The following is a 27,574-nucleotide window of genomic DNA, read 5'->3' as shown; positions in this document are numbered from 1 at the left end:
TTTTCAAAAATAAAATTATGTATTTCAATGTAAAAACGTGTCATTCAGGAAAAACTCATTACTTTTGGAGATATTGTACACATCATACTATTTGTTATATCAATATAGGACGAAGTGTGATTACAGAGAAAATGCAATGCAGCACATCAATTATAAAAGGATAGTTATCTTATAACAAGCAGAAACCAAAGCTAATTACATTAATTGAAACGTCTGTGTCTATTAGGATAATACGTTTCTATTTATTTTAAGTAGAGGCTTCTTTATGAAAATTATTTAAAATACAATCAGTACAACTTACTTTGAAGTAAATTAATTAACTTAAGTTTAAGTCGGTTTTGATTCCATTTCCATAACTCTTCTTAAATGAGTGACTTAACACTAGACAGATAGAGTGGCTCGCACATGTATGACATCTGTTGTTCTATGTAAACCGGAAATGGTCATGTGGGAAAATATCATACAGTCTATGGAAAATATCCAACTTGACCTTTGGAGGCAAAAGCCACGTCACGTTACACTCAGCCCTGCATAAATAATACCATTTTTAATAAATGAAACGTTCCTTCCTATGGGTTCACAAAGTGATGCTGTTTGAAGTGACTTTATTCTGATTATCACGCATTTGTGAATGTGCTGTAGGCTAACTTCACAGTATAAATTAATGAATTATATACTTTTAGCTTAGGTAGTACTCTATTAAGGCAAATCCCTTACCATTTACACACATAATGATGTTGAATTGTTTTTTTTCCACTAAGCATGAAGGCAACATTATCTCGATTTATCTTGTTTTCTTTTTAAAGTAGTTGAAATACATCCCATAAAGTGAGAGTGTTCACTGAGACAGAGTACAGCTTTATTAAAGTCAAACTTCAGGCATGTCTGAACTCTTCAAACTCAACTTTAGAATGAAAAAGGACAGAATCAATATTCTCAAATAAAAAGACAGTCATGTACAAAAAGAGTGTCGTCTCAACAGTCACACACATTTAGAAGCAGAATTGTACAGGCAAAAAGAGCACGCCACAGTAACATGATTCTATGCAAGTTCAATGCAAACTATTTACAAGTTCTTCAACAATATGCAGTATGCAGTAACACAGGTCGAACAGTAATCAACATGGTATTTTGTGTTCATCCACATTTGTATTGAAGCAACACCAAGAGAGATAGATATGACCCCAGTTAGAGTTACCGTAAGTAATTTTACTACAAGTAAAAAAGAGATGAGTGCTTATGAAAGTGATTTTATTATTTATTCAAACACTATTTTCTCCTTCGACAGCATGTCAATTAAAAGAGAAAGTCGGCAACATTGCACAAAAAAACAAAAGACGCCACAGTGAACTGAAACATAGCCTTTGACATACAAGTGGGGGCATCTTAAATGTAAGTGTATACAAAAATAATATCAATCCTGGACACTTAGAAAAATCCTTTCAGGCGTATTAAGGGTCCACCTAAATCAGACAAACATGCTATCTCTTTAAAAAAACTAATGTGGGCACTACTATGACGATAAACCAACAAAACTTCAGAGATTATTTTAAGTGAATGAAACGATGCGCGCTGGGACACTAGTGGAGCAACGGTAACACTGCTGCGTCAGCTCAGAGGGCAGAAGAGACAAACTGGCACAAAGTAATTATGATCGTGCGATCTGCAGGTGCAAACAAAGAAAGGCTGTTGCGCTGTGCAACATGGTACAAAACAAATAAAGGAACAGAAAAACAAAACGTTAGCTATTCAAATCAGGCATTTAAAGATGTTCCAACTGAAGTGGATTAAACCAGTGTCTGATGTTTGAAGCATGCCATCAACTGAACTGTCACTTTGAAAATAAAAAGGGCTTTAAGACCAGTTATATAATCACAACTTATCAGTCAGACATTTTCTCTGAAGACACAAACACAAAAGTCAAGGATGCCTGCGTTCTGAATATAAAACAGAAAAATAAAATGCATCAATAAATAAAAAGGATATTCAAGTTTAGACACACAGACCGATTTGAGTTATTAAATTAAGTGAGCCTAATGACGCACCAACCTGATACTGAACATTTGGACCATTTCCTATGACTGACAACTAAACAAAAATGCATCCCTCTCACATTTAGGACCAGCAAGTAATAAGCAAGTTTAATCTCTTTCTCAGAAATTGACAAAAAAAGGCTTCCTAAAAAGGGTCAATAATAACAGGAAGACAAAAGAAAAGCAGCGGTTGAATGCAGAAGAGGGAGAGAATTTGAATATAAATGTAACACATGGTCATTTAAAGGCATTGAAGATGCAGGAAGGAAGTCTGAGCTTTTTTTTAATGTGCTTTTTTCCCAAGATAAGTGCCTATGTGTAATGAATTATTTGCATATATTTAGCATAGTAAAGTCCTTCTAAACTCAAACATGTGTTTTGCTAAATGGTACTTAAGTGTTTGACCTTCACTGTGTAGAATTAAATATGTAGAAAAACAAATCTTTTGAAATATCATATTTCTAGCATAGATCATGTTTATAATTGTCTCATTGTTCTGCATTCAATGGCTCCCTATTCAGCCTTTCCTTCGTCTTTTTTCCTCACAATTGGCACTCACACGATTAGGCACACAGAGATAAAACTAATGCAGTCGAATACAACGGTCAATGCAATAAACCCCAGCTTCATAAAGGTTATAATGTTCCGTTGTTGTTAAAAACCTTTTACGAGATGTTGAATAGATAATGGGATCATTTTTGAATGATGCTGTTAAACCGTATTGCATTATACAGAGAAGTGTCATTTCCTTTTGTGTTTCCTTTAGGTTTGTATAAATGAGAGTAGAAGACCTATTACAAACACCAGTGAGTAAAACTAAACATTCAACATTAGCACAAACGATATCTTCCAAAAGGATCATTCAGTTTAATCAACACCTTTATAAACTGGCTTTTAACACAAACTGAACATTATAATGTGCATGAAGGTAGATTTATTGCATTGACAGTTGTGTAAGACTATTATTTTAACCTCTATGACAAATAAACTGGAGACTGAGTGAATAAACTCCCTGCACTCGAGAAGACTCTGAATGAACTGAAATGTTTTAGATCAATTAGCAGTTTCTCCCTGTGGCTCGTCGGGAGGCTTAAGAGAAAATAAAGAGTATTAAGGGCAGAACATACAACAAACAGAATCACAAGCAAAAGGCTGTGATCAAGTTTACCGTTCCTTAAGTCCAGGCTTTAAAGAACACACAAACTGAACTGAAACTTGACATTCCTATATTTAACTGCTTCACACTGCTTTTAACACTAATTACAGTGAGTACAGGGCGATGAGCAGCGGCTGTTACCAAAAGTGTGGAATCATTACACCAAATGTAAAATAACAGAGAACATATGCAATGATCAAACACAGATATATAATGTAAAACTCCCCATGTTTTTTTTTAAATAGTCTATTTCACTTACACCGTGGTCGAGAGCGAGACAAAGTACTGCACTGGTGATTGAAAATGAAACTGGTATAAAATGTGGTGCAATAAATACAAAACATTTTGATTTGACAGATGAGAGATTTAGAAACACTGTACAGAAGTTTGTATTTGTACATCGTACTGGACCGGACTTACGTCTCTAGATAACAGCCAGCCTTTAGGATGTTTTCCAGGTGGGAATTGTAAAAGTGCCTCTCACGGACACCGTCGATTTCTGTCCAAAGCCGGGCTGGCAGTCTTTTCTACTTGTGCCAAAAGAAAGCAGCATCATTTAGGCCACTCTGCTCAAAAACTTCAAAAAACCCTTTCCAGCAACTCACAACGTTTCTGACCGAGGAAAAAAAGTTACAACACAGTTTTAATTCCGACGTTACTACAAGAAGAAGAGGTATCCATTTTGAAACACTTGTCTTATGTTCTTTTGATATACATTTCTGTATATGTATGACCTAGCTAAATTGTGTAGCGACAAGCTGTGTAAAAGTGCTTTTTCAGAAAAGTTTGGCAAAATAAAAAACAGAAACGAAAACAAAAAAATAAGCATCGAAGCGGACACAGTACACCACGTTACTGAAATGGACTGCACTCTGGGACTTTCTACAGCCAGAATCAAGCTTAAGGCTGATAACAATACTTAGGCAGCACCAGTGATCACAAGCTGAGCCCCTCCATCTACAATACAAATAACAGTAACTGCTCGGAGGAAATGAGGGGACCGAACTTTATCGAAAAAACTAAATAAAAAGGATCTGTGTAGTTGTTTTAAAAAAGCGTTTCCTTCTTCCAGGAACAACCAGAGAGGCGAGGCTCCGTCCCTCCTGATCTTTATGTACTTTACAATATTATGAGCCAATTATGTACACAATGGCGAGTGAGACTGGCAATATGAAAATCACAAGTACTTCTGTAATGTCATACCATTACACTATATACCATTATATTTCACCTTAATAGGACTATTTTCACAAGGAGGTCTGCGTAATGTTTAACACCTAAACAAACAAACATAATACAACCACTCACCGAGATGAAGTGAGAGAATCTGTCTGTAAACATTAACAAACATAGATACTGTATATAATTATATTCATCTATATCCATTAGTATATTAAAACCATGTCTAAGGAAGGTTGGAATGTAGTGTATTTGAAAAGAATTGCACAAAATCTGTCATTTCCCCTTTTTTTTCCTCCAGGAAGAAGAAGAAGAGATTAATACGATGACGTCTGGAGTGATGATCGGCTGTGCGGGAGGGGGAGGTTTGTGTGAGACGCCGATCACGGCTTACAGTAGGTGAACAAGGAGCAGCTTCTCCTCCCTACCCCTCGTCTCCACAGAGCTCTTCGAGGTTCTGCAAAGTGCCGTATTTGACGATGTGATAACATTTTCTATTTCAACAGCTGTAACAATAAAAAGGAAACGTAATGAGGTGGTGGCCCTCTGATGGGCGGAGGCGAGCTGTAGAGAGTGTGAGAGGTGTTTTCTGGCTAGAGAGGAGGGGAAAGGGCGCATCATGATGGTCTGGCCCTCTCCAATCGCTCTGCCTGCCACTGACGGCGTGGAGCTGTTCATCGACTCACCCATCGCACTGGTAAAAAAAAATCACTGTATCCCTTTGGTCACTGCTTCGGGACAGAGGGGGATCAGAGCCCAGGAGCGCACTTTTCAGGGGGATGAGGTATTGAGGGGGCTGAGGTGTCACTCTGAAGCCGGCTCGCCCTCCTCCGGCTCCTCCTTGACGCTGACGGGGCTCAGGGCGGAGCGGCGGGGCAGGGTCAGGCTGGAGTTGGAGCCCAGGGGACTGGCGGGGTTGTGACTGGAGCAACAGGGACGGCCTTCGAGGGAGGAGGAGGTGAGCGCCCCCTCCTCGTGCTCCCGGCAGAACGAGCGAGGGCAGAAGTCACACAGAGACGATGCCGGGGCGCCGCACACACTGCAGTCGTGCCACGGACATTCCCAACGTCCTGCAGACACACATGGAGATCATTATGAGGACAAACCTGTCGGTAGATGCCCCCCAAATAAATGAGGGCTCAAGAAGCAAAGGCACAACTTTGGTTTTGCATTTGGAGTGGGGGATTGATAAAATGCAGAGATTTGAGACACAGAAGTAGAAGTAGGAACAAGGAGAACAGAATTGTAACTGAGGACAAGGTCATGCTGTGTTTGTAGTTTATATTTAATTATGTGCCAGCTCTCTCTAAAAAAAGGGCTTCATGGGTTTCATTCACTTTTTTCTATAATTTTAATGAAGGTAAAAGGAATTGTGTTGTGGTGGTCAAACCGTTAAAAAAGTTACACTCAATTAAAAAAGAAAAAGCTCTTTCTTCAAAAATATTCCTCTGGATAATCGACAGAGCTCGCCGTCAACTTTTTTATTGGGTACTAAAAGCTGATGAAATGTTATTTTGTCATTTGGATGAACTAATCTGACAAGTCCGCCTTTACCAACCTGGTCTGTCTACAAAAGGTCTCTCTGGGGTGGTGAGAAAAATAAATGACAGATTTTTACCACATTCTTAATAGTAAATGAGTTTACATTTACCTCTTCAGGCCTTTAGATATAAGGATTCTTGCTAGTGACTTACAAAAAGGCATTGCAAGAACAGGGGGAGGGAACTGACTGAATTCGGTAGAAATAACCAGAAAAAAAATCTGCAAGACTTTAACATTGTGCGCATACACATTTGAATGTTCAACACACACAAAAGGTAATTGTGTCATTACCGTAAGGAGGCTTGTTGAGGTTGAGACAGTGCAGATGGTATGCTTTGGGACACTCCTTCCTGTCACACATCACCAGCTCGCCTCCCTCTCCGCAGCAGAAGCAGAAGTATTCGTGGCAGTGTTTGCTCTCCGGACGCAGCCTCCGCTTCTTCGGCTTCAGCTTGGCATTCCTGGCCTTCTCCTCTTTCTCCATCACCACAGCACTCTGGAAGAAACATTATAGACACATTATTAAATGATATCAAACACAGGAAGAGCTGGATTCCTGACGAGAGGTCACTGCACTCACCGTTGGCTGCACCCCGAGGAACCCCGAGCAGTTTTCTGAGCCGCAGTGACAGGACGACCTCCTGTTGCCCACACAGTGCAGGTTGTAGTTGAACGTCAGCTCTGTTTCTGCAGGAGCACCAGAGACAAGATTCACAACAGATGGATCATCAGGATCATATACACACACACTGTAGAAACTAAATAACCCCATTCTTCAAGAAAAAACTAACCGGAAACCACTTTTTTACATGAATTAATTTCAGTTTAGGTTTTTAAGCTGTATACCAAAACAAGGAGACTTAAAAAAAAAAAGAAAGCCTTATAACTTTGAATTTGACTTGATATTCAATTGCTTCCCAATTAATCCCTTTTGTTTTTCACAAGCAATTTGTCTTGTAGAACTAAATTATAAGAACATAATAATACATCTTTTTTTTTATAGCGCTTTTCCTGGTACACAAAGTGCAAACATGATTTAGATATTTCAGATAAAACACAGAGGTCTGATAGTGATCATGATTAACTAGGGGAGTTTACTGAGTTGTACTGAGTGTGGTAGTTGTTACCCAAATCAAACCATTTAAACTATAAGGCCATTTCTACAAACTTCTTGAAGCCATGTTCTTAATATATATGTAGCCATGTACTTGTGAGACATTATACCTGTCCCTAACAAAAACAAACTAAACTACTGAAATACTAAACATAGCAAACACACTCTGAAATCTAAAGCTTAACCAAAAAGAAGTTGAAAAATGTTTTTCTATAAGTTTGAATGTAAATGTATGAATGTAACAGAATATATGTGTGTTTCTATGGGAACCTACGGGCCTCGATGTCACAGAGGGTGAAGAGTCCTATGCGAACATCTCCGTTTACCGTCCACTTCTGTGTCTCACAGTTTGGACTGCAGCTGTGGTTCATAAACCGAGCCGGGTTCCCTTTCGGGCCGGCATCGATCACACGGTCCTACAAGGACAGATTGAACATAAAGACAGGGGGTTTAGAAATGCTTCTGAAGGTCTATCCTCTGAACAATGTTGATCAGTGTCATTGATGTTACCTTGGTGAGGGTGAGCATGTAAAAGTCGGCCACGTGATTTTCATGGGCGCGTTTGATTCGCTGCTGGCACTCCTCTGAGTCAATCACCTCTCCTACATACTCCGTCACAAAGTCACCCTGGAGGAAACAACAACAGTCATATTTTATACAGATACCCTTATTTCATTTCATTGTATTTGTTCCGTTCATGGTATACAAAACATGTCTCTATAAACACACCATACCCGAAAAGGAGCAGGGAGAAGAAAATCATCTTATATTACCTGCCCCTTTCTCAAAAGAAATGAATACATAGAAATAGATGGTCTGTCCTTCATATTTCTTATTCACAGCCAATCATAACAGTATCGTAGGAAAATAAGAGAAACACAAAAACGTACAAAAAAATACTTTGTTCCCGACAGTTAACGGAAAGAAACAAAATAAATGTCTTTCACTTCACGAGAAGGAACAGATAGTCTAACTCGATTTCAAAACACAATTTGACTTAAATGTTTGTTTTGTTTATCTGAATACATGATAGGAAAATGGTTGAGACCAGAGGCCTGTACTACGAATCCAGTTCAACATACCCTGGATATGTTTGAGCTAGCTGGCTTACCTAACCCAAAACAAACGCGCTCTCGCTAAGCGCTCCTACGACGCTGGTTATCAACTCGGTAACTCAAGCCAGGGTTTCTCTGTACGGCTGAGTGCGCGTTCACATGAAAGGGGCGGGGCTAGCAACATTTGACCAATCACAAACATGGACAAGTGTACTGACAGCGCAGCGTCATACTTCCTGAATGAAAAGTAAACTATAATATTAGACAAATATGAAGACGTTAAACTTTAAACATCCATGACTTAAACACTTTATCCAGGATAAAAGCCACATAGTTGCACCTGCAAGGTGAATACAGCTGGTTAAAGAAAAAGTGTTTGAATGCGTACATTAACAGGTTTATGATATCACTGCCCCGTCTAAGACACGATCTGACTTTAATTACATTTCACTCGAGTGTTTCGTCAACTTAATGTGTTGCTTAAAATAATACTTCTGCATACAGTATGTGACACTGTGAGTGTTGCACGGCCAGATACGGCTCAAGAAGCTGACTCAGATAAGGAAATATAAGATACAGATGTGATAGGATGTGATATGAATGATAATGGGACACATCGACGTCTGCACTCAGTGCCCCGGACTGTACGTAATGTTACTTTGATCCGGTTACTTTTGTTGTGGCAGATATTTAAGTAAGCTTTCTTAACGCTAATGTTATAATAGTCAGATTGCTCTGAAGATGGAGCTGATATTCTATTAATGTTCACGTTCACACAGTCGGTGATTTTTGCCGGCCGTCTTTCCTGCGACGGCAGCTTTTCTGTATTTCCTTTCTCCTGTAATATGACTTGATCGCTTTAAACTCCGCACACTGAGCTCTGATTGGTCAGCAGGCGGTGCTTTCACTGAGTTGAGCTCTTAGCCTGGAACCTAATCTGCTCCGGAGCAGGTTAGCCGCTCAGCATAAGTTACCATGGAGATCAAGCTCGGTAAGAAGAGAACCAGCGTCGTAGGACCGGAAACCCAGAGTTTTCCCTGAAGTTAGCTCGCTAAGCGAAAATCCGGCTTCGTAGGACAGGCCTCAGAGCTTGATAGTCAAGCTGTTACAGGACATGTTGATGCTGTTTTTGGTGAAATTATTGAGCTCAACACCGACCTTCCTGAGAGCCTGGTTGGTGCTGAGGCCCCAGCCGCGGCCGTCCGTCTGTATCACCTCCGTCTCTGCGTAAAGCCGCTTGGAGAAACACTGGTTCTCACAGCTCTCACCTGCAGGACACACCTGGCAACAACAACAACATGAAGAAAAGGTAAGAAGTTGAGGTGCAATTAGTCATGGCTGGTTATATTGTTCAAAAACTGTAAAACGAGTATGCACACAGACCTGTGGATGACACTCGTACTGCAGCATGCGGTTGAGACACTGAGAGTGGAGGCTGCACGGATGCTCGTCTGTCGGTCTGCAGTTGCATCGTTGGATTTCTGACAAATCAGCTACGTGCACCTGCACTTTCCCCACTGGTTTGTTGGACTGATGCAAGAAATCAACGGTAGAATCAGTTACGACACTGAAGATTCATTCAAAATAACTTTTTTAGTTTTTCTTCAAAGTGGGATACCTTGATGAGTTTGTAGGGGGGAGGTTTGCGAGAGTTGCGTTCCTGCTCTAGAGCCTCCTTGCTCTCCCTCTGGGCCTTTAGCTCCTGGAACCGCCGGGCAGCTTCTTCCAGAGCTAAAACACACATCGACAACATCTAAGAGACTCATCCTCCCTGCATCTTTAGAAATATGCACTCACAACTGATTTCTCATAAAGAACAAAAACACTGAGGAAGAAATTACCTTTCTTGAAGGTTTTGTTGATGTTGATCTGACCCGTGACAAAGTTCTTGTCATTCTCCACGTAGGGGAAGACGCGGCCCTGGTTGATCCAGTAGTAGTCGTGGGAGCCAAAGAAGAAGACGGGGAAGTCTCCAACATCGTGACGCAGGCTCTGAATGTTTGATGGCACCAGGCGAGGGTTGCAAATCTCCGCGGGCCACCACCTGCAAGGAAAATGAGGCAGTGAAAAGTAAGACTGGTGTCTCAGTGTGGTAAAAAAAACTAATCATACAAGCCCATCTAAAAGTTATTATAGCCTGACGTAAGCATTACACTTTTAAAAAACCTAATGAAAATTAAGAACTTACAAAAACAAAAAACTTTCACTAGCTCCTGCAAAGTCACAGATCTCTGACCTATAAGATCTACACTCATGGCTGGTAAAAATATGTTTTTTTGGCACATGCATAATGTGTGTCCCATTACCACATTGTAATGTAATACCATGCCAGCAGAGAATAATCAAACTATTGAGCAGAGCTGAACATGTAGTGTGCGACAGGAAAACACCACCACAGTATTTCCTTATTTTTTCCTTTCATCTATAACATCAAATACATGAATCACCAATTAGTACGTTATTTTTGATTAAGTGTATTTGGGTAGATATTCTATACACAGAGATAGTAATTGATAATAAATATAAAGAAAATTAATGTTTAAAAAAACAATAACAAATAAATAAACCAAAATAATGTGAAGGCAATACTGATATTAAAACGATTTTTTAAATAAAGCAATGATTCATAATACCATACGTTCTATACTATATAACATATATAATTGTTATGTGTATACCCTGAATGGATGTTACATATTGTTGTACATATTTTTTAAATGCTGTAACTAGCTAATCTGTCCCTATACTGTTCATGGTTCTCACACCAAAGCACATTTGTTGCTACTAAAGAAAAAATCTGTGATTGTTATTTTGTACTTTCATTTGATTACAAGTAAAATATAGCATTTCACCAACTTATCCTTTACATTTCACTGTACCATAAACGGACAGTTTCACCACCCTCAGCAGTCAATCCCCAGTGCTCCTGCATACCTGTAGTTGCCCAGTTTGACCCAGACAATCTGTTTGTAGTGAGGCTTCTTCCCCGCCCTGCAATCACTGCAGGACCACGCCCCCTCCGGCGTCTCCATCTCCAGACACTCCGGGTGGAAGGAAGCCGGGCATGTGTCGCAGCACAGCAACTTGCCTCCTACATTTGTATGGATGTAAACGTGTATGTGTGTGAATGTGTGTGTGTAAATGTGTGTTTTGAGTGTATGTGTGTGTGTATATGCATGCATTGTGGGAAATGGGTATGCAAAGAGAGGAGGAGTGTATGATTAGGTGATGCACCTTTAAACCTGGACAACATCTGAATCTAATTTGCAGACAGGCCTACTAAAAGTATAGAAGCTGAAAAGGTAATGGTTCTCCAACATCTAGTGTTAAAATAGTGTCCTTGTAGGGAAAAGTGTTTTACCTAAAGCTACAATCTTAGCATCTGGGTGATTTTCTGAAAACAAGGCCAGGTTTTAGGAGCCTGCTTGAGTGGAGGCTCCTAAGAGAGCTGTGCTCCTAAAGACTGAACCCTGCAAGGAGTCTCAGTCCGTTACACCTTTCATTGCAACAATTACAGCATGTCTGGAAATCAGATTCAGAGTACTGTACCAAGAGCAGTCTATGGGAAATACATGCATCAGCACAGGAGTCAAATCAGCCAGCAAGTTAACATGAATCAGGGTTAAACTCAAACAACAGAATTATTGGCAAAAAGCAGGCATGCAGTCCTGCCAGTAAAGCAAACTTTCCCCATGACACACATCACATCCTGCACAGACCAGCCTGCATGGAATCATGTTTTTTTTAATATATTATATTTTCACAACTTTTAAAAAGGTGGTCATTTAACTATTGCACTCATCTTTAATAATTGAAATCAAATCTAGTCCCGATTGAGATAATATTCCATCCAAGGCCGGTCAAAGCTTAAGGAAATGAGGTGAGCAACATTTCATTTCATCTGAATATTTCAGTCAAAAATAAAACTTATTGCAGTCAGCATAGAAAGATGTGAGGCTTTCAAATCAAAAACAAGCCCAGAGTGCTGAAGCAGAGAAGCAGTGCGCCCCCAACAGCGAGAAGCTCACCAACCGCAGGCAGAGCTAACTGAGCTAATCCAGAGCTTCCAGCATCCTTCATTCGTGTAGTTTAAGTACTGGAGGTTTGACAGCCAATCATATATTCCCAGCAGAGACATTGTCCTCATTGAAGACTTAAAAGGACTTTTGATTTATCTTGTTAATTGAAGAGATATATAAACCCAGATTGATTGTTAATGCAAAGCATAAACAAATCTCACAATGGGCCTCGTGCAAGAACCAGATATACGGAACAGATTTGTTCTTCAGCGGCACGTTCAAGTCATGTTGGAGAACTTATTGCATTCACAGGTTTCCTTCTAGCGTACAAACTAAATTCACAGTGTGTTGTAAAGTCATGCTCTTTCTCCCCAAGAGGAAATAATGACTTATCCGACCTTTAAAATCATGATAACAATAACATATTCTTAATCTAAACGAACGTGGAGTTTTAATATGACTTTGAAATCAACTAAATATATCTATTGGTGAATAAATAAAATGGTCTATTTATATTTTACGATATTATTACAATTATGTTCAATTTAGTAGTAATAAAAAAGAAAATGTATATATCTGCATACCAATACTGTTCTATTTCCCATAATTTCATGGAAATTGAAATAATCCCTCTTGGGGAAATTAATAAGAAAAATACATATATATATTATTTTATTTAAATATATATAATGTATTTTTAAACACATCTCTCTATTAATGTGGTTTTTAAGGGGGCGAAATCATGAGGCCTAGAATACACAAACTTCCTTTGCAAGATCGCATACATTTAATGAGTTTTCACATGATTCACAAAATCAATGAAAGGAACGTAGAGGTTTTGGTGAGTTGATAAGACTCAGGTGTTAATAACATTATAAAAATAACTAATGACATTAACAGTTCCTATTTTAGTGTATCCTGAAATGAGAGGTTTTGAGGAGGAATATAAAAGTGTTCTTGCATGATGCCCACTGTTATCTGTTAATGTGTTAGGGAACTTGGCTGAGGTTACTTTGCGCCACTGCATTAAATTAACTGCATATTTACCAGTTAATTCTCTTGGCATCTCAAGGCTTTGAAATGAATGATGCGTACACAAAGGGGAGCAGGCACAACACAAACACAGACCAGGGGGAAAAGGAGGAAGAGAAAAACTGTTCAGTTACCTTTCCCAACATTCTTTTTGGTAGCTGACGAAGGAGAGGGAATCATAGGTAATTTCAACTCAGCACGATTTGACTCAGTCAGAAGGTAGTGGGACTTATAGGCATATGAACTTAATATGGTGTCAGTAAGGTCTTGCACTAACAGCCCTACACAAGACACACAGGAAGAGACGGGGGTGAGCCGCAGTCAAACTCCAAATTACCCAAAATTCACAAAAAGAGAAAGAACAAACACTCACAGTCACACACACACAGAAGAAACAAGTAAAACAAAGTCTGTCCTGACACAAAGAGGCCAAACAGTGCACTCAACGGATTGTCCGACAGGCAAAACATCACCTCTATTTTGGTCGAAAGTCATTTAAAAAAAATGTAAATCCTCATCACCATCAAGGACTAAAGGGACAGCTTTCAGTTGAGTGCAGTGTGAAGCCTGGATCATTCATAGTATTAGTATTGTGATGGAAAACAAATGTTACATTTCATTACTCTGTTGTTCATAAACAACTATGCCAACATGTCATATTAAAAAGATAGATCTGATTTTATAAGAAAAGAAGGTAATATTCCTTCAAAAAGGTTGAAAAACAACATTAAGGTTGATCAGGTCCTGTTGTTGCTCCAATGTGAAGTGCAAGCAAGAAGAGAGTGGTGAAAAGGATCATGTAGATGTTGTTGAAGTTGGGTTCATGATGTACTTATGTCAGTCTACAGTAGATGACAGTCCGCTGACCCCAAGTTATTCCCTCTCCGAAGACACCAGACTCCATTGACATAAACAGTCATTTGACCTTAAAGGCCACAGGAGTTGCTGTTCTACCTCGATCCGTTAGTTTGTTTGTGTTATCAGTGACTTTGGTGTAACACAAACAAACTAACCTATTAACACAATGGTAGATTTTACATTTTTGTTTTTCTGTGAGGTAAAAAAAAAGGTTTTTGTAAACGGTGTCTGGTGGCTTGAAAGAGGGAATAGATAACGGCTTTAGTTATTTGAACGCCTTTCTATAAATGACTAAAATATGTTTTGCTTTCAAAGCAGAACGGTGATTACCTTTTGTGCCGTGACTTCTGTCTGCTTCCAGAAACTGGTCATAGGTGTAGGTAATACACTCACTATGCATAAGTACATCATCAAACCACACCTAAAAACTATCAATTTCAGAACTTCAACATTTGTTAGCTTCGTCTGTTCAGGGCCACTGCTAGGAGAGGAACACTGTTAGTGTGTGAGGTAGTGAGAGCTTACCTCTGGCACACAGGAAGCACCAGCCCACGTTGATAGGGGATGAGAGGAGGCCGTTCTTCTTGGCGCTGCCGTGGCTGCTGCAGATCATGATGTGATGGGTGAGGGCGACGCTGCCTGCCGCCACGCAGCCGTCTCCCGTGTGATAGGCCACCGGACAGCGGATACAGCGCATCAGACGACCTGGAAAGGAGGCAGAGGACGGGGACATTTGTTCAGCTTCTTGTCACTGAGTCTGCACACGACAAGTGGAAAGTTATTTTGAACCCGTCACTGCGTCACATAGCTGTGAAACTGTGCAGCATGCACAGATCTGTGAAGAGATTCAATCCCGTCACTGCAGAGTTTTAATAATGGAGGACTGATTCTTCATTTTTCAAGCTGTTATCTAAGGAAACCAGAAGAAAAGGTTATACTTTTTTGTTGCCCAAGACATTCAACACTCAAGTGGTTTAAATATAGTTTTTTTATCTCCTTGCTTCATTCTACATTAAAAATGAATAACATGGTTCAACATTGAACATTCACACTTGTGATGTTTTGGACAATGGTTCCCTATCGAGGGGTCCTAAAGGTCACAAGATAAATCTATAAGGGGTGGGAGATGACAAATGGGGCCGAACAGAAGATAACACTAGATTCACAAATAAATATTTATCATTGGACTCTTTTACCTCAAGTATTTTTGTGTGAAATATTTGACACGTTTGTAGGCCTAAACACTTACATTAACCTCTTTGGTGTAACTCACATCTAAAATGGGACAAGGGGCAACACATAAACATATATATTTTATAAGGGGTCACAAGGCCAAACAGTTTGGTTAGATATATTCTGAATGATTGAATTACAAGTTAGTTTATCTTTATCACGATGCAAATACGCATGTATATTATCCGTAGGTAGTTAGTCCAAGTAATAGTTCAGTCAGTATAACAACATCAATGCTGCCTTGTGCCAAAGGCAAAGCATTTAGTTGATGTGTGACACATTTCTCTAGTAACATTTTGGCATGTCCCCATTTTAGGGTTGTTTTAAGCCACAATATACTGGAACTCTGTTGCAAACCAAGTGCATCACTTCCCTTTTTCAAACATTACCAGCAAGACAAGGCACAATAATCTAAAGACATTTCAAGGAACACGTCAATTACTTTTTTTCTCAAATTGTCTTCAGTCTCCAGATGCCTCTCGCCTCAAACTAAATGGAGCAATTTATGTTTACCGGATGTTTGTAGCAGGACTGTCACCAAATATTCTGCAGGATATGCAGTGCAGGATTTAGTAGCCCTTTTATTTCCCGTCTTTCTCAAAATCATCTCTTTCACAATTTATTTATTTTGCACTTCTCCCTCACATATAAAGGGAAGTAAAGCCTTGACCATTGCACTCATTATTTTTGCTTTTTACCCATTGCTTTTATTAAAAAACATCAGCTAAGTGGCCTAACGTGTAATGGGAAATGTTGTTTTGTTAGTCATTTTCTTCACACTCCACTGCAGACTCAAACAGGAAATCAGACATTGTTTACCTTTACTCGCCCGCTGCAGGTCTCTCTCCAAGCAGCAGGTAGAGCAGCTGTGCTGAGGGCAGCAGAAGCCCCCTTCCCTTCTGATGGTGGAGCCCGGGAGTTTACGCACACAATCCTCGTGGTAATAACAACCACAGCCAGACACGGAGCAGCGCGTCACCTCCTGGCCCGCCGCTTTACAGCTAAAACAAGAATGATTGCCTAGAAAAAGAGTGAGAGGATGTTAGCACGGAGCAAAACACAGCAGATCTGACACAGTGAATATTATTCTGTTCGCTCACCATTTCTGCATTCCAAGCAGGTGAACCTGCCTTCAGGTAGGGACGTCAGACCGAGACAGTCCAGGTGAAACTGTCGGCCACAGTCCCCTTCACACACCACCAAACCCTCTCCGTACACCTCGCAGATCTACACACACACAGAAAAAGTTCTATAACTGAACACCTGTAGGATTTTAGAGAGAACACCAGATGAGTGATGTGCTGACCTGGCAGACGGTGTCTCTCTTGCCGGTGCTGCTGTCCTGGCGGGACAAGCCGGAGTCCACAGACTGAGTGTCTGAGGCGTCTGCATCTGCTGCTGCTGGACTGTCAAGACTTTTCCCAAATAAACCCTGAAAGGCGAGAAAACAGCAATCAGAGGCCATGCCAATGTTTTTAACAGCCCTTTTTCCTACCTATAGTACAGAACCCCAAAATATTTTGATTATACAAGTAAACCAGAAAATATTCACATTTTAATAGCAGGGAACACCAATTTTTGTGTGCAATTTTTTCATTTGAAAAAGAATTCACGACAGATCAAGGGTCTTAGTTGCAGACCCGGCGCCAGAACAAATCTACAGAGAGGGCATAGGATTTTCATGGAAGGGCACACAAAACCGTCATGTGCCGCGGCCAGTGGCGGCGTCAGAGATTTTCTTTTGGGGGGTGCTGTGGGGTAGCTTGACGTTTCATAGAGGGTGCTCAAACATGTAGGGTTTCCCATTAATGTAGCGGGCGCTGCAGTGGAATGTTCTACTGCTACAATCCCCACGCCTATACACAGTGTACCCGCGACTGTTACAATGAAGGCTCAATAATCAGCTCACGGCATATAGGTGTAAGCAGGGGAAAAGTGCTATTTTTTTTAAAGCTAGGGGGGTCCGGGGGCAAGCTCCCCCGTGAAGATTTATTTTTTTTTAATATTGAAGTTAAAAGCATCAATCTGGTGCACTTTGAGAGAAAAATAAAGAGATCTATGGATACATCTCTCAACACCCATATGAAACAGAACTGTAAACAGATTTATTATTTCTTTATGGATATTTTACAAATCACCCTTTTAAACTGTATTCTTGTTTTACTGTCATATAGTATTTCATACCTGTTTTTCATGTATTCTCTTATATTACTATCTAACATCAAATACATCGTAGCATTAAAGTTCACAGTTTATTTATAATTTAAAAAATAAATGCCTGGCCCTCCCACGGCGCCGGGTCTGCTTAGTTGTGATGATGACTATAAAAAAGTTACATTGATGAAAATGCACAAATTATCAAGAGAAAGACAGTATTGTCTTCTTGATTTCTAGGCCTACCTGTGGGTCGTTGAGGCCTCTGGAGTCAGAGTCAGAGGTGTCTCTGTACTGAGAAGAAGTCATCTCCACATCTGTCGACGCTCTGCTTCGCTTTTTCAGAGGTTTGCAGGCGTCTGAGATCTCACTGGCTCCTAAGAAATTCATAAAGATGAGCAATAAAAAAAGGTTTTATAAAGTAAAAAGAGTTCCAACCACAGGGGTTATACAGGAAGCATGAAGGAAGGATTCCTTACCTTTCTGTGAACCTGTCCTCAGTGTCGTCTCAGGAGCCATCTCAGCCTGAGACAAGAAGTGCAGGTTAGTGTGGTGCTGACTCAACAGTATTGTAAAAAACCAAATTATTTTATATAAAAATTAAACTGTTTAAAAAAAGGTATAAATCAGTTTGACTTTTCTGAGTCATGTTCTGATTTTCTATTTTTAAATATGTAATAGTGTTTCAATCTCAAAACCCTATATCTTCGATATAATCTGTTTAATATATATCTGTGAATGTACATTCAGATCATTTTATTCAAAACAGAAATGAGCATTGACATAATAAAATATATTGCTTATGAAAAATATACCATAACTATTAGCCACATCCCCTTGTGTTTTTATAATGAAGAGCTGTTTTTAGTCTGAACACTAGGTCATCTGCGGAGAACCTTTACCTGCTCTTTTTTGGTTTTCTTCTTGGGGACGGGATCGTTGGATCTCTCCGACTCGGACCTGCTTCTGACCGACCGCCGCTGCAGCTTCCGCTCCTGAGAACCTGAAAACACATGAAGGTATTGAGCTGTATCTGTTACTGACTTTACAAACTGCAAGAAAACACACACACTGCAGGTCTGTGTTTTACCCACCATGTGGACTGCTGTGGTGTGATCCAGGAGAGGAGGTCTGCTGCGTTCCTCCCTCCTCACTCCTCCGACTGGCGGGGGATTCTCTCCTCTCCTCTTCCCCCTCCTCCTCCCCTTCGTCCCCTTCTTCCTCCTCCTCCGGACTGGGCTCAGGTTTAGCTCTGCTGTCCTGTTGAATCCATCAAAATGATTAATTTGCTTACAGGACACCTCAGGATGAAATGTTCCTATCTGCATGACAAACACCAACCTCCGGTGAGCAGTAACCCAGGTCAGGCTGCCGGGCCTCTCCCTCCACTATCTCCTCCTTCTCTTCTTCTTCTTCTTCTTCTTCTTCCTCTTCCTCCTCTTCTTCTTCTTCTTCTTCTTCCTCCTCTTCCTCTTCTTCTTCTTCGACGATGACTTGCTCTTTTTTGGGAGATGGAGCTGCTTTTTTCTGCAGGAGAGGCCAATCGCACTTTGTGATCTCCACGTTCAGCCTCTTCATGGTGATGGAGAGAGGCAGCAGCTTCCTGGCAGCGGCTGTTTTCCAGGCCCTCACTGGTGGCGGCGACTCCTGCCGCTCATCGTTCTGTTTCGGGGAGCTGCTCTTACGCTGGTCGTCCCTCTGGTTCTTCTCCTCATTTGAGGCCGGGGATTTTGTGTGGTCTTCTGTGTTTGAAACACTACACTGTCTGCGTGGCAGCAGCCGTCGTGTCGGCTGCTCTCTTTCTGGTGACTTTACCGCTCCCTCTTCCTTCTTACTGATTGAACCGCTGGAGCGCCGGTTTAGTTTCTCAGCTCTGTAGGTGGGTTTCCTGCTGGACGTGCCTTCATGAGGATCTGGGTCAACATAGATGAAGGTGTAGTTGTCAGTTCGCTCCTGCCGAGACATCAGGAGGGCGTCCTCGGCGTGGCCCACACCCACCTCCCACTGAGAACGCTCCCGCTGAGGGATGGGCTTCAGAAGCTGGAGAAGGAAACATCAAGAAGAAACAACATTGTTAAAAACTACTATTTTTTCACATCTCATACCGCTGTACAGAAACCTATATTTTACATTATGTGTTTGCATTTCTGGATGCGTTTTATTCTTTTAATTTACACATGATGGACATTATTAACAATATTTTCCTCAACCAAATATGCTTGAATAATTTATGTGTTAAAATTCTATTTACTTGCCACTTTTTTATTAAATGTGATGAATTGAATTGCTTCATTTAATGAACCTTATGATATAAAATATGCAAATGGTGGCAGCGACTCATAGGAATGCCTCACAGTGAATGCCTCACAGTGAATGGAAATGGTGGTTCGGAAAAGGGATCTTCAAATTGTTGTACAACAAAATTGCTGTTATATATATATTAATTATAATAATTTTGATGGTGTAATATAAATAAAAGTCAATTATTAAATTCAATTATACAGTAAATAGGGTTTTCTGTGACTGCAATACAAAAATGATAAAGAGCTGCTAGTTATTTTTATGATACAATTATATACAAAACAATTTTTTTGTGTATTAAAAATAAATGGTGTTATACATGTTATATATACTTTTATCCAAGGATACTTGACTCGCTTAACGTCAATTTTTTTTAAAAGACCATAGTTTGATGATTTCAATGCCTACATAGCCTCTGAAAAAGTATGGAGTCTTTATAAGGGATTAATCCAACATCATTTGTACATACTTTGTGTTTCTCTACAGGATTTGTGGCTTTTCGCAGAGTGTCAGCCTGAAGGTCTTCATACTGTTTCTTCCCCTGGTACAGGACTATCCTCTTCTCGTGGATCCATGCTCGCTCAGCGACACTGCCAAAGAACTGGACGTGATACTCTCTGTGACCTGCACACAAACAGAGCGAGGGAAACAGGTTGTGGCTTTTGTCCTCACGCATTCAAACACTTGTGAAAGAAAAAGCGGTCTGTACCTCTGGTGTTGATACGGGTGTGGACCTTCATCTGCGGGTCAGAGGAGATCATGCAGGGCCACCAAGGGTATGTGCCCACCTTAGACCACACCAGATCTCCGATCACAAACTCCTTACAGAAGCCCGTCTCTTGGATCACTGATGGATGATGGACCTTCGGAACCTAAAGAGAAACATGAACAAGTCAGTGATGTGCTTTAAAATGTCTAAAATATTCTACAATCTACAGTAATTGGTGTTCAAAGCATTCAAACTGCTGTGGAGAGCAAACAGTCATGCTCTTGCCTTGGGCATCTTTGGTTCAGTTTTGATGACGGTCTTCTGAGGCTTCTGTGTCTGGGCTGGGGGTGTTTCTGCGGGCGGGGGCTCCATGTGGATGTCCTCCGTCTGCTCTGTGGTACCTGACTGTGCTTGGCTCTGTTCCAGGTTCTCTTCCTGATCCTGGACCTGCAGCTGCAGCCGCGCACTCTTTTTCCTCTTCTCCTTCTTCCTCTCATGTCTGCGCTGCATCTGAGTGGCCTCGCTCTTCTGAGACTCATTCTGAAGGGAAGATAGAAGAAACAAAAACAGTAGTAAGAAATCAAGTACATTTTAGTTTTTCTACATAAACGGTAACTCAAAGCTTGATCCATCTGTCTTCTGAAATCAAAACCACCTCAGATGTCCAGTTCTTTAGAGAATTAAAAGTAAACCAAAAAACACACACTGTAACAATTCCATTTGAATTTCATTGGGCCAGATTATAATTGTATTTATTATGTGAAATGATTCTTCTGTGGTTGCTGTTGTTTGAATGAGCTGAAATAAATAATCTATGAAGCTGGTGCCAGCCTCTAAAATGTGTGCATTTTATTGTACAAGAGTAAGATTAATATATTTTAGTAAATAACTATTTTGACAAAGAGAGCCATTTTAATATTTACCTCGGACTTGAGAAGATGACAAAGTATTTGTTAAATAATTTAAATACTAGGTACTTTTAGCACAAATTGTAGGTAAATTCAACTTTTGGTTCCACCTGTCCAAGGTTTGGGAATGTTATTGCAATTTCAGATTGATAAATTAACGTATCTTGTAAGTAGTTATCTATGAACAGGGTTATTATATATACTACAAAACATAAAATGCAACAATTCTCAATAGGCGCCGCAGTAGGATAGCAGAGGTTATTCTCTCCAATGGTTTTTATTAATGTACTACTTATTTGAGGGTTTATGCTCTAAATGTCATGCTTTTGCTCATGATCTTGATCGTGGTCAGTTGTGAGACCTTTGATGATTCGAGCTGTGAGGTGCACACATTACCTGCAGTTCTTGCAGCAGGTCTCCACACAGCGCAGACTCAAACAGCTCTTTCCCATTCTGATACGTCTTAATGATCTTCAGCTTGATCTCTGGAGAGCTGGACTTCTTCAGCACGCCCCCAGGAGTGTTGGACAGGGTGAGGGAGGGCTGAGAAGAAGGGGTACTGTCCACAAGGGAGGGGGGCGGACTGGAGGAAGGCAGGATTAATGGGGGAGGAGGTGGGAGAGTGTGGGTCATGATGTGAGGCGTATGGGGCATGTGGTGCTGGGAGGGCAGAGGGGGCGGCGGGGGACTCTGTGGGTGGGGGTGGTTCTGTAAAAGAGGCGGGTTCGAGTGAAAGAGGTGCGCGTGGTGCTGGAGATGAGGGGTATGGTGATGGTGGTGGTGGTGGTGATGGAGGTGTGGGTGATGTGTGGGCAGAGGGGGGGACACAGGAGACAAAGGTCGCTCCTGAAGACCTGGGCCTCTCAGGACCGTCCCCTCCCCCGGCAGGAGACCGTGGTCTGCGTAGCTCCGTATGGCCCCGTAGCCGTTAGCCGAGCCGTTGGGGAACTGCGAGTACATGGAGAACTTGGACTGCGGCTCGTACATGCCCAGACCAGGGGGGTAGCCGTTGGAGACCTGCGACATGTCCTCCGAGGCGGACGGCGGGTAGGAGAACTCTGCATCCAGGGCAGCATCGTAGGAGGGACCACCATCCTCGCCTGGATCACTGCCGGTGTCGCAGGTGCCTTCCTGTCTGATGTTGGCGGAGTCAATGAGCTGAGGGGGTTGCTGAATTGTATTTCCCATGATCCCTTGCATGAAAGAGAAGGAGAAATCCATTGTTGGGCTCCTGCATCCTTAACTGTCTTTTTCTTTGACTGGACCTGTTGACAGATAGAAATCAGACACAGGTGTGAAGCAAAACGGATAAAGGTAGACTATCATTAAATCATTACCGTTTACTACAGGGTTTCCATACCATTACTTTCAAGAACCCAGCAAGGCATCGTTTGAGACACTGATCAAGGTTACCGTTTGTGACACTGAGTTTTTATAATGAGAACTAGCAGGCTGAACAGAAGCGCACACGCAACAATTAAAAAGAGAGGCAGACTGTGTGCTCTCTTGCCTTCTGTAACACATCAAACCAATATAATGTGCAAGGTGAGAGATAGCAAGAGAGACTATTTTACTAATTGAAGAGCTAAGCAACTTACATTTCTATTATTGCACAATATTTATAAAATCAAGAACCCTATTTTTATTAACTTACAAGGTTTTAATTTTCCTTTCATTTTGATAAACTTTCAAAGGATTTCCCTAAGCCTTAATGTATAACATTAAGCACCAGCTTGACATTACTACATTAAATCTGCTCTCTGCACTCTGTATGGACAGGGATCCTCCGGCTGACCCTGATTTGCTCTGGGTCAGTGTGTTTTAGGCACTTAAATTAAACATAAATGTATTTCAGAATGTGTCATTTAGGCATAGTATGGTGAGATAAAAAAGGGAGAATATAAAACTAAGACAGGGCCTTGATATAAGATGAAACTGCAGGCATTTAAAAAATGTGTGTGCACAACAAATACATGCAACATCTCCGGTTTGCTTCAAGCCAAGGACCTTTGCTGTGTGACATTATTAATATTTCCTATCTGAATCTAAACTGTTACATAATCTGATAGGAGGCAAACTTTTCCAAAGAATTCAGTTGACAAATAATGTAACACTATGACATGGTGCTTATTTACGACCAAATATGCATGTGTGGTAAATAATTGCCTTCCAGGGGACTGGGGAATTTTGAAAGTTTTACCATTTCAGAGCTCTAACTATTTTTTTTCACATATTTTATAATACTCCGTAATATATTCCAAGGTAAGAACAAAACTAGGCAAACAAGCCTGTATACAGTGCCACATCTTCCTGGAAAATGTACAGAAGAACTGAAACTATCGGAGCCGAATATACGAAGGCCAAAATGTTAATGATTGAGAAATTAGAAATGTTGATCATTGCTTGCTCTTGAATTTTTCACTGAATTCACATTAGAAGTTATACCTTTTATGCATTAAAACAGTTTTTTGTTACTGGATTGGATGTGCTTACTCATGTGTAGTGTGAGAAAGTTGTTTTGTCTCTTGGTCTCGTTTGTGTGTATTGTTGTAACACTGTTTGACTGCTTTCTTGGCCCTTTAAAATAAGCTTTTAAACTCAATCACTTTACCTGGTTAAATAAAGGGTGAATGTAATCTCTTTCTAAAAAGTGGACAAATCCCTCATCTGAGAATCACAATCAATCATGTTAAACTTAGGCCATCAACAAAATACAAAACAAATTCCAAGCAGCTCGTATTAACGATAAAGACATGTTCCTCTTCTATAGCCAATAACCAATCACCAGTGAAGTGAATCTGTTCCAAGCTATTTAATTAACCTTTATGAGTGTTTTTATTTAATCAACACAAATACATGGTACAAATACCAGTGCCTGCTTCAATATCTTACACTGGACACTCTTAACATATTATGGCTTTTGTAATCAGGTTAAAAACGGTTGGAGCTTGCAGACTGAATTAATTAATCCACTGATTGTGCTTTAATGTGTTACCACTCAGCCCAGCGGTGGCAAAGGTAGATAATGGTGATGTAAACACCCATAAAAAGGTGTCAACTAACAGTCACTAACTGTCTATAACGACTTGTGTTATTATTTTAGGGTTCATGTGTGAAGTGGTAAACATACCTGCTTCAAAACGACTGCGCAGACAAAACATGTTTCACTGAATGATCTTATAGCTTTCTGCGATGTTAGCCTGAAGCTACCTGCCATCAAAAGCTAAGGGATTGTGTTAACAAAAAGATGTGGACCATTTTAACCGAGAGAAGAAAAACACGAAACCGGGGGACACGACCGGTTGTCATTGTGCACACACGACTAACCGTCCCCATTCGTTATTTGTTATCCGTTAATGTTCTAAACACATGGAAGAAGATGAAAGGAGAAGCTAATGGTGGCTAGGCTAACGCTCCATTGCCAATATGGCTGCCTTTGCCCCTTTAAATCATATTGTCTGGCGTGATTATACCTCCATAACTGTCGGTTTGGAGATAAATGTGCCTGAAAATAATATAGCTGCGACCCTCAAAATCATTGCAAGAGAGTGTGGGGGGGACAACCACAATATGGCAAACATGTCGCTAAAGAGGAGAGCAAATGAGCAGCATAGATTTTGATGCCGAGTCGAGGGATGCAGGAGAATAATATAATTTAAAAAGAAATTTCAATACCTTCAGCGAGTCCCATTCTAAACACATACACCAGCCAGCAACGGGTCCTCGTTTAATATATATGGAGTAAAAGGGGAAAAAGCCTGTAATTTAGATAAAGCGCAGGCCTTTTCCTTTTCGTTTTAACGCAATTCTCTACAGAGAGGAGGAGGGGTTGTTACGCTATCTGGTCGCTGCCCAATCCCAAAGCCTGGCTCTTCTTCCTCATGTAGGAGCATTTAGTAGAGACACTGCTTCACGTAGATATGTTTAATTATCTCCCCCTCCACTGTGCATTCTTCTTCTAAATGTTATGATATTAATTATCATCTCTAGCTCCCTCTTCCTTTGGTTTAACAAAATCACACTGCTTTTATTTTTTAGTCCAGGCCTGGTGGTCGGTCTCTTCTGCAGCTCAGCGCCAAAATCTCACGGACCGGAGGGGTTACGAGGAGCACTCCGGGATGTGTAGTTCACTTGTGATGGCAGCTACTTTCAAAGGAAAAATATGTTAAATGTTTCATACTTGTCACACCTACACTGATATTAAACAGGGATTTCATGTGTCATGTCGGGAGGAAAACAATGTAAACATAATAAAAAAATAAACTGTTTGAACGTTTTATTTTCAATAGTGTCATATTATTTAAGAATAAAAGCTGTCAAACAGAAGTGCACCAATAATAGTTGGGATTATTGTATTGCACCCTGATCACACAACGCGGTGCAGATGCTATGGTTACGTTTGCACCAGCGTCTCTGATTGGCTGTTATACGCCTCCTCGCCTGATCAGTAGCTGAGAGGAGGGCCACATTAAAGACGTCTCACTCTGACTCGTATTCCTGGTTCCACATTTGTTGATCCACAGTCTTCATTTGTGGGCAACACATAGCTTTTTGGACAATCTTTCAGGCTTTTAATAAAACAAAAATATACCACTTTAAAAACGTATCTATTATTATTAGCTAATAAAGCACTTTGACAACATTATTGACAAAAATACAACCGTTTATCTTTATTTGTTATACTTTTGTTTATGACAAAGTTTATTTACTTTATTATATACAGAGCAGCTACGACACAATCTTTAACTATTTAGTTTAACAGTTCATGGTCAAAGAAGACAAACAACTTCATTAAAGAGGGGGACTGATGCATAAAACATTTTTAAACAAAGTCTGCTCAAACTACTTTTCAACTACTGCAGCAAAAGAGTGAATTGCAATATCCATACAAATAAAGACAGTATCTTAGCTTTTCTGATCCAATGCAAGCACATTAAAGCCCATCGCAAGCTCTGTGGACTTACCTAGATAGAGAACGTGACAATTGATCCTGATATTTGGCTTGATGAACACAAATACAAAAGGTATAAGACATATTGGCTTCGAATCAAATGAGTGATTCTCAGCAAATTTTTCTTGTAAAAAAAGGATTAGAAAACCAGAGGATGTCTGGTAAAAAACATACACTGCAGGTGACATATTGTATTTCTGGTATTTCTAGTGTAAGTGGCCAGTGACCTCAACACAAAAATCCAGCTATCCCTTGGAAAAAACTGTTACCTAATGTGTTGCAGAAAAAAGAATACTGAACAACTACTAAAACTAGGCTATGAATGAAACTATGAATGCAAAATGAAAAAAGATTCTGAATGGCTTTTTCTAAACAAAAAACTGTATATATTGTCTTGTAGTTATGTTATACAGAATATAAACTTCAAACACAAAATATATATTATATATTATATATATATTATATACAGTATATACGATAAATGCTTACACATGTAAAAAGTATAACATAAGTAGCATTCATTTTCCATATCTCCAGCACTGATGTACAAAATATAAGAACAGAGTAGAGAATGGAGAATATTTAGTACTTAAATAACCCTCAACTCCAATTATTAATTTTCAATATTGGTACAGACTATAGATAAAATAGTTCAACAAAAACAGTGGTGGCAAGGAGCTAGATGTGCTCAAGTACTGTACTTAAGTACACTTTTGATGGACTTGTCTTTACTGTAGTATTTACATTTGTTGCTGTACTCTTACTCCACATGTCAGAGGTAAATTGTGTACTTTTACTCTACAACACTTATTAAAATGGGCGGCGTGTGGCATTGGTGTTGGGATCAGGGGAGCACAGGTTCAAACCCCACTGCAGTAGCATGTGGTTGTGTCCCTGGGCAAGACACTTCACCCCAAATTGCTCCTGTGGGGATTGTCCACAGTATTGAGTATGCAAGTCGCTTTGGATAAAAGCGTCTAACAAGTAACATGTAATAATGTAATGTAATTAAATACCTTTATTTATTTTGCAGATTAGAATTAATCTTGTGAAATATAATCAACACTTAAATCAGACTTTAGTTTAGTACATTCACAAGCTAACCTGCAGTAAACAAAGTAATTAAACACATTTATACGCTTTGATTAACATATTAACGCATCAATTATAATATTATTATTATCAAAACATATACAATATATTATTCTGAAATGGACCAATCTGCATGAGTACTTTTACTTTTGGTAGTCTATGTATATTTTGATGCCCACACTTTTATTTGAGTAACACTTTTGAATGCACGACATTTACTTGTAAGTACAAGATCTGA

General features: G+C 40.1%; 1 protein-coding gene across 3 annotated transcripts; it reads right to left on the bottom strand.

The window, feature by feature from the left end:
• Window positions 1-837: 837 nt before the first annotated feature.
• Window positions 838-25,371, bottom strand: nsd3 (nuclear receptor binding SET domain protein 3). Of its 3 annotated transcripts, none has more exons than XM_034237804.1 (25): window positions 24,969-25,371; window positions 21,690-22,558; window positions 20,671-20,925; window positions 20,386-20,548; window positions 20,146-20,300; window positions 18,717-19,415; window positions 18,470-18,635; window positions 18,278-18,378; window positions 17,855-17,900; window positions 17,622-17,752; window positions 16,528-16,653; window positions 16,322-16,448; window positions 16,041-16,241; window positions 14,514-14,693; window positions 13,265-13,411; window positions 11,014-11,170; window positions 9,921-10,123; window positions 9,698-9,810; window positions 9,463-9,609; window positions 9,238-9,360; window positions 7,535-7,651; window positions 7,299-7,440; window positions 6,491-6,597; window positions 6,202-6,406; window positions 838-5,438 (listed from the first exon to the last, which is right to left on the bottom strand). In XM_034237804.1, the coding sequence occupies exons 2-25, from the start codon at window positions 22,512-22,514 to the stop codon at window positions 5,173-5,175; spliced, it is 4,902 nt and encodes a 1,633-aa protein (XP_034093695.1). In that variant the 5' UTR covers window positions 22,515-22,558; window positions 24,969-25,371; the 3' UTR covers window positions 838-5,172. The 3 variants fall into 3 exon arrangements, with proteins under 3 accessions (XP_034093695.1, XP_034093703.1, XP_034093713.1); XM_034237812.1 differs by having other exon boundaries at window positions 13,265-13,288; XM_034237822.1 differs by lacking the exon at window positions 13,265-13,411.
• Window positions 25,372-27,574: the final 2,203 nt, after the last annotated feature.

The sequence above is a fragment of the Gymnodraco acuticeps genome, unplaced genomic scaffold (genome assembly GCF_902827175.1).
Source record: "Gymnodraco acuticeps unplaced genomic scaffold, fGymAcu1.1, whole genome shotgun sequence".
Classification (NCBI taxonomy): domain Eukaryota; kingdom Metazoa; phylum Chordata; class Actinopteri; order Perciformes; family Bathydraconidae; genus Gymnodraco; species Gymnodraco acuticeps.
This window is presented reverse-complemented; position numbering and strand designations above follow the sequence as displayed.

Bases quoted from the DNA above. Each gene is read 5' to 3' on its own strand.
- nsd3 (XM_034237804.1), bottom strand. From the start codon at position 22,514: ATGGATTTCTCCTTCTCTTTCATGCAAGGGATCATGGGAAATACAATT. The intron at 16,242-16,321 runs GTGAGCGAACAG...CTCTTTTTCTAG, and splicing joins CTGCTTGGAATGCAGAAATG to GCAATCATTCTTGTTTTAGC. The intron at 5,439-6,201 runs GTAATGACACAA...GTGTGTCTGCAG, and splicing joins CCTCAACAAGCCTCCTTACG to GACGTTGGGAATGTCCGTGG.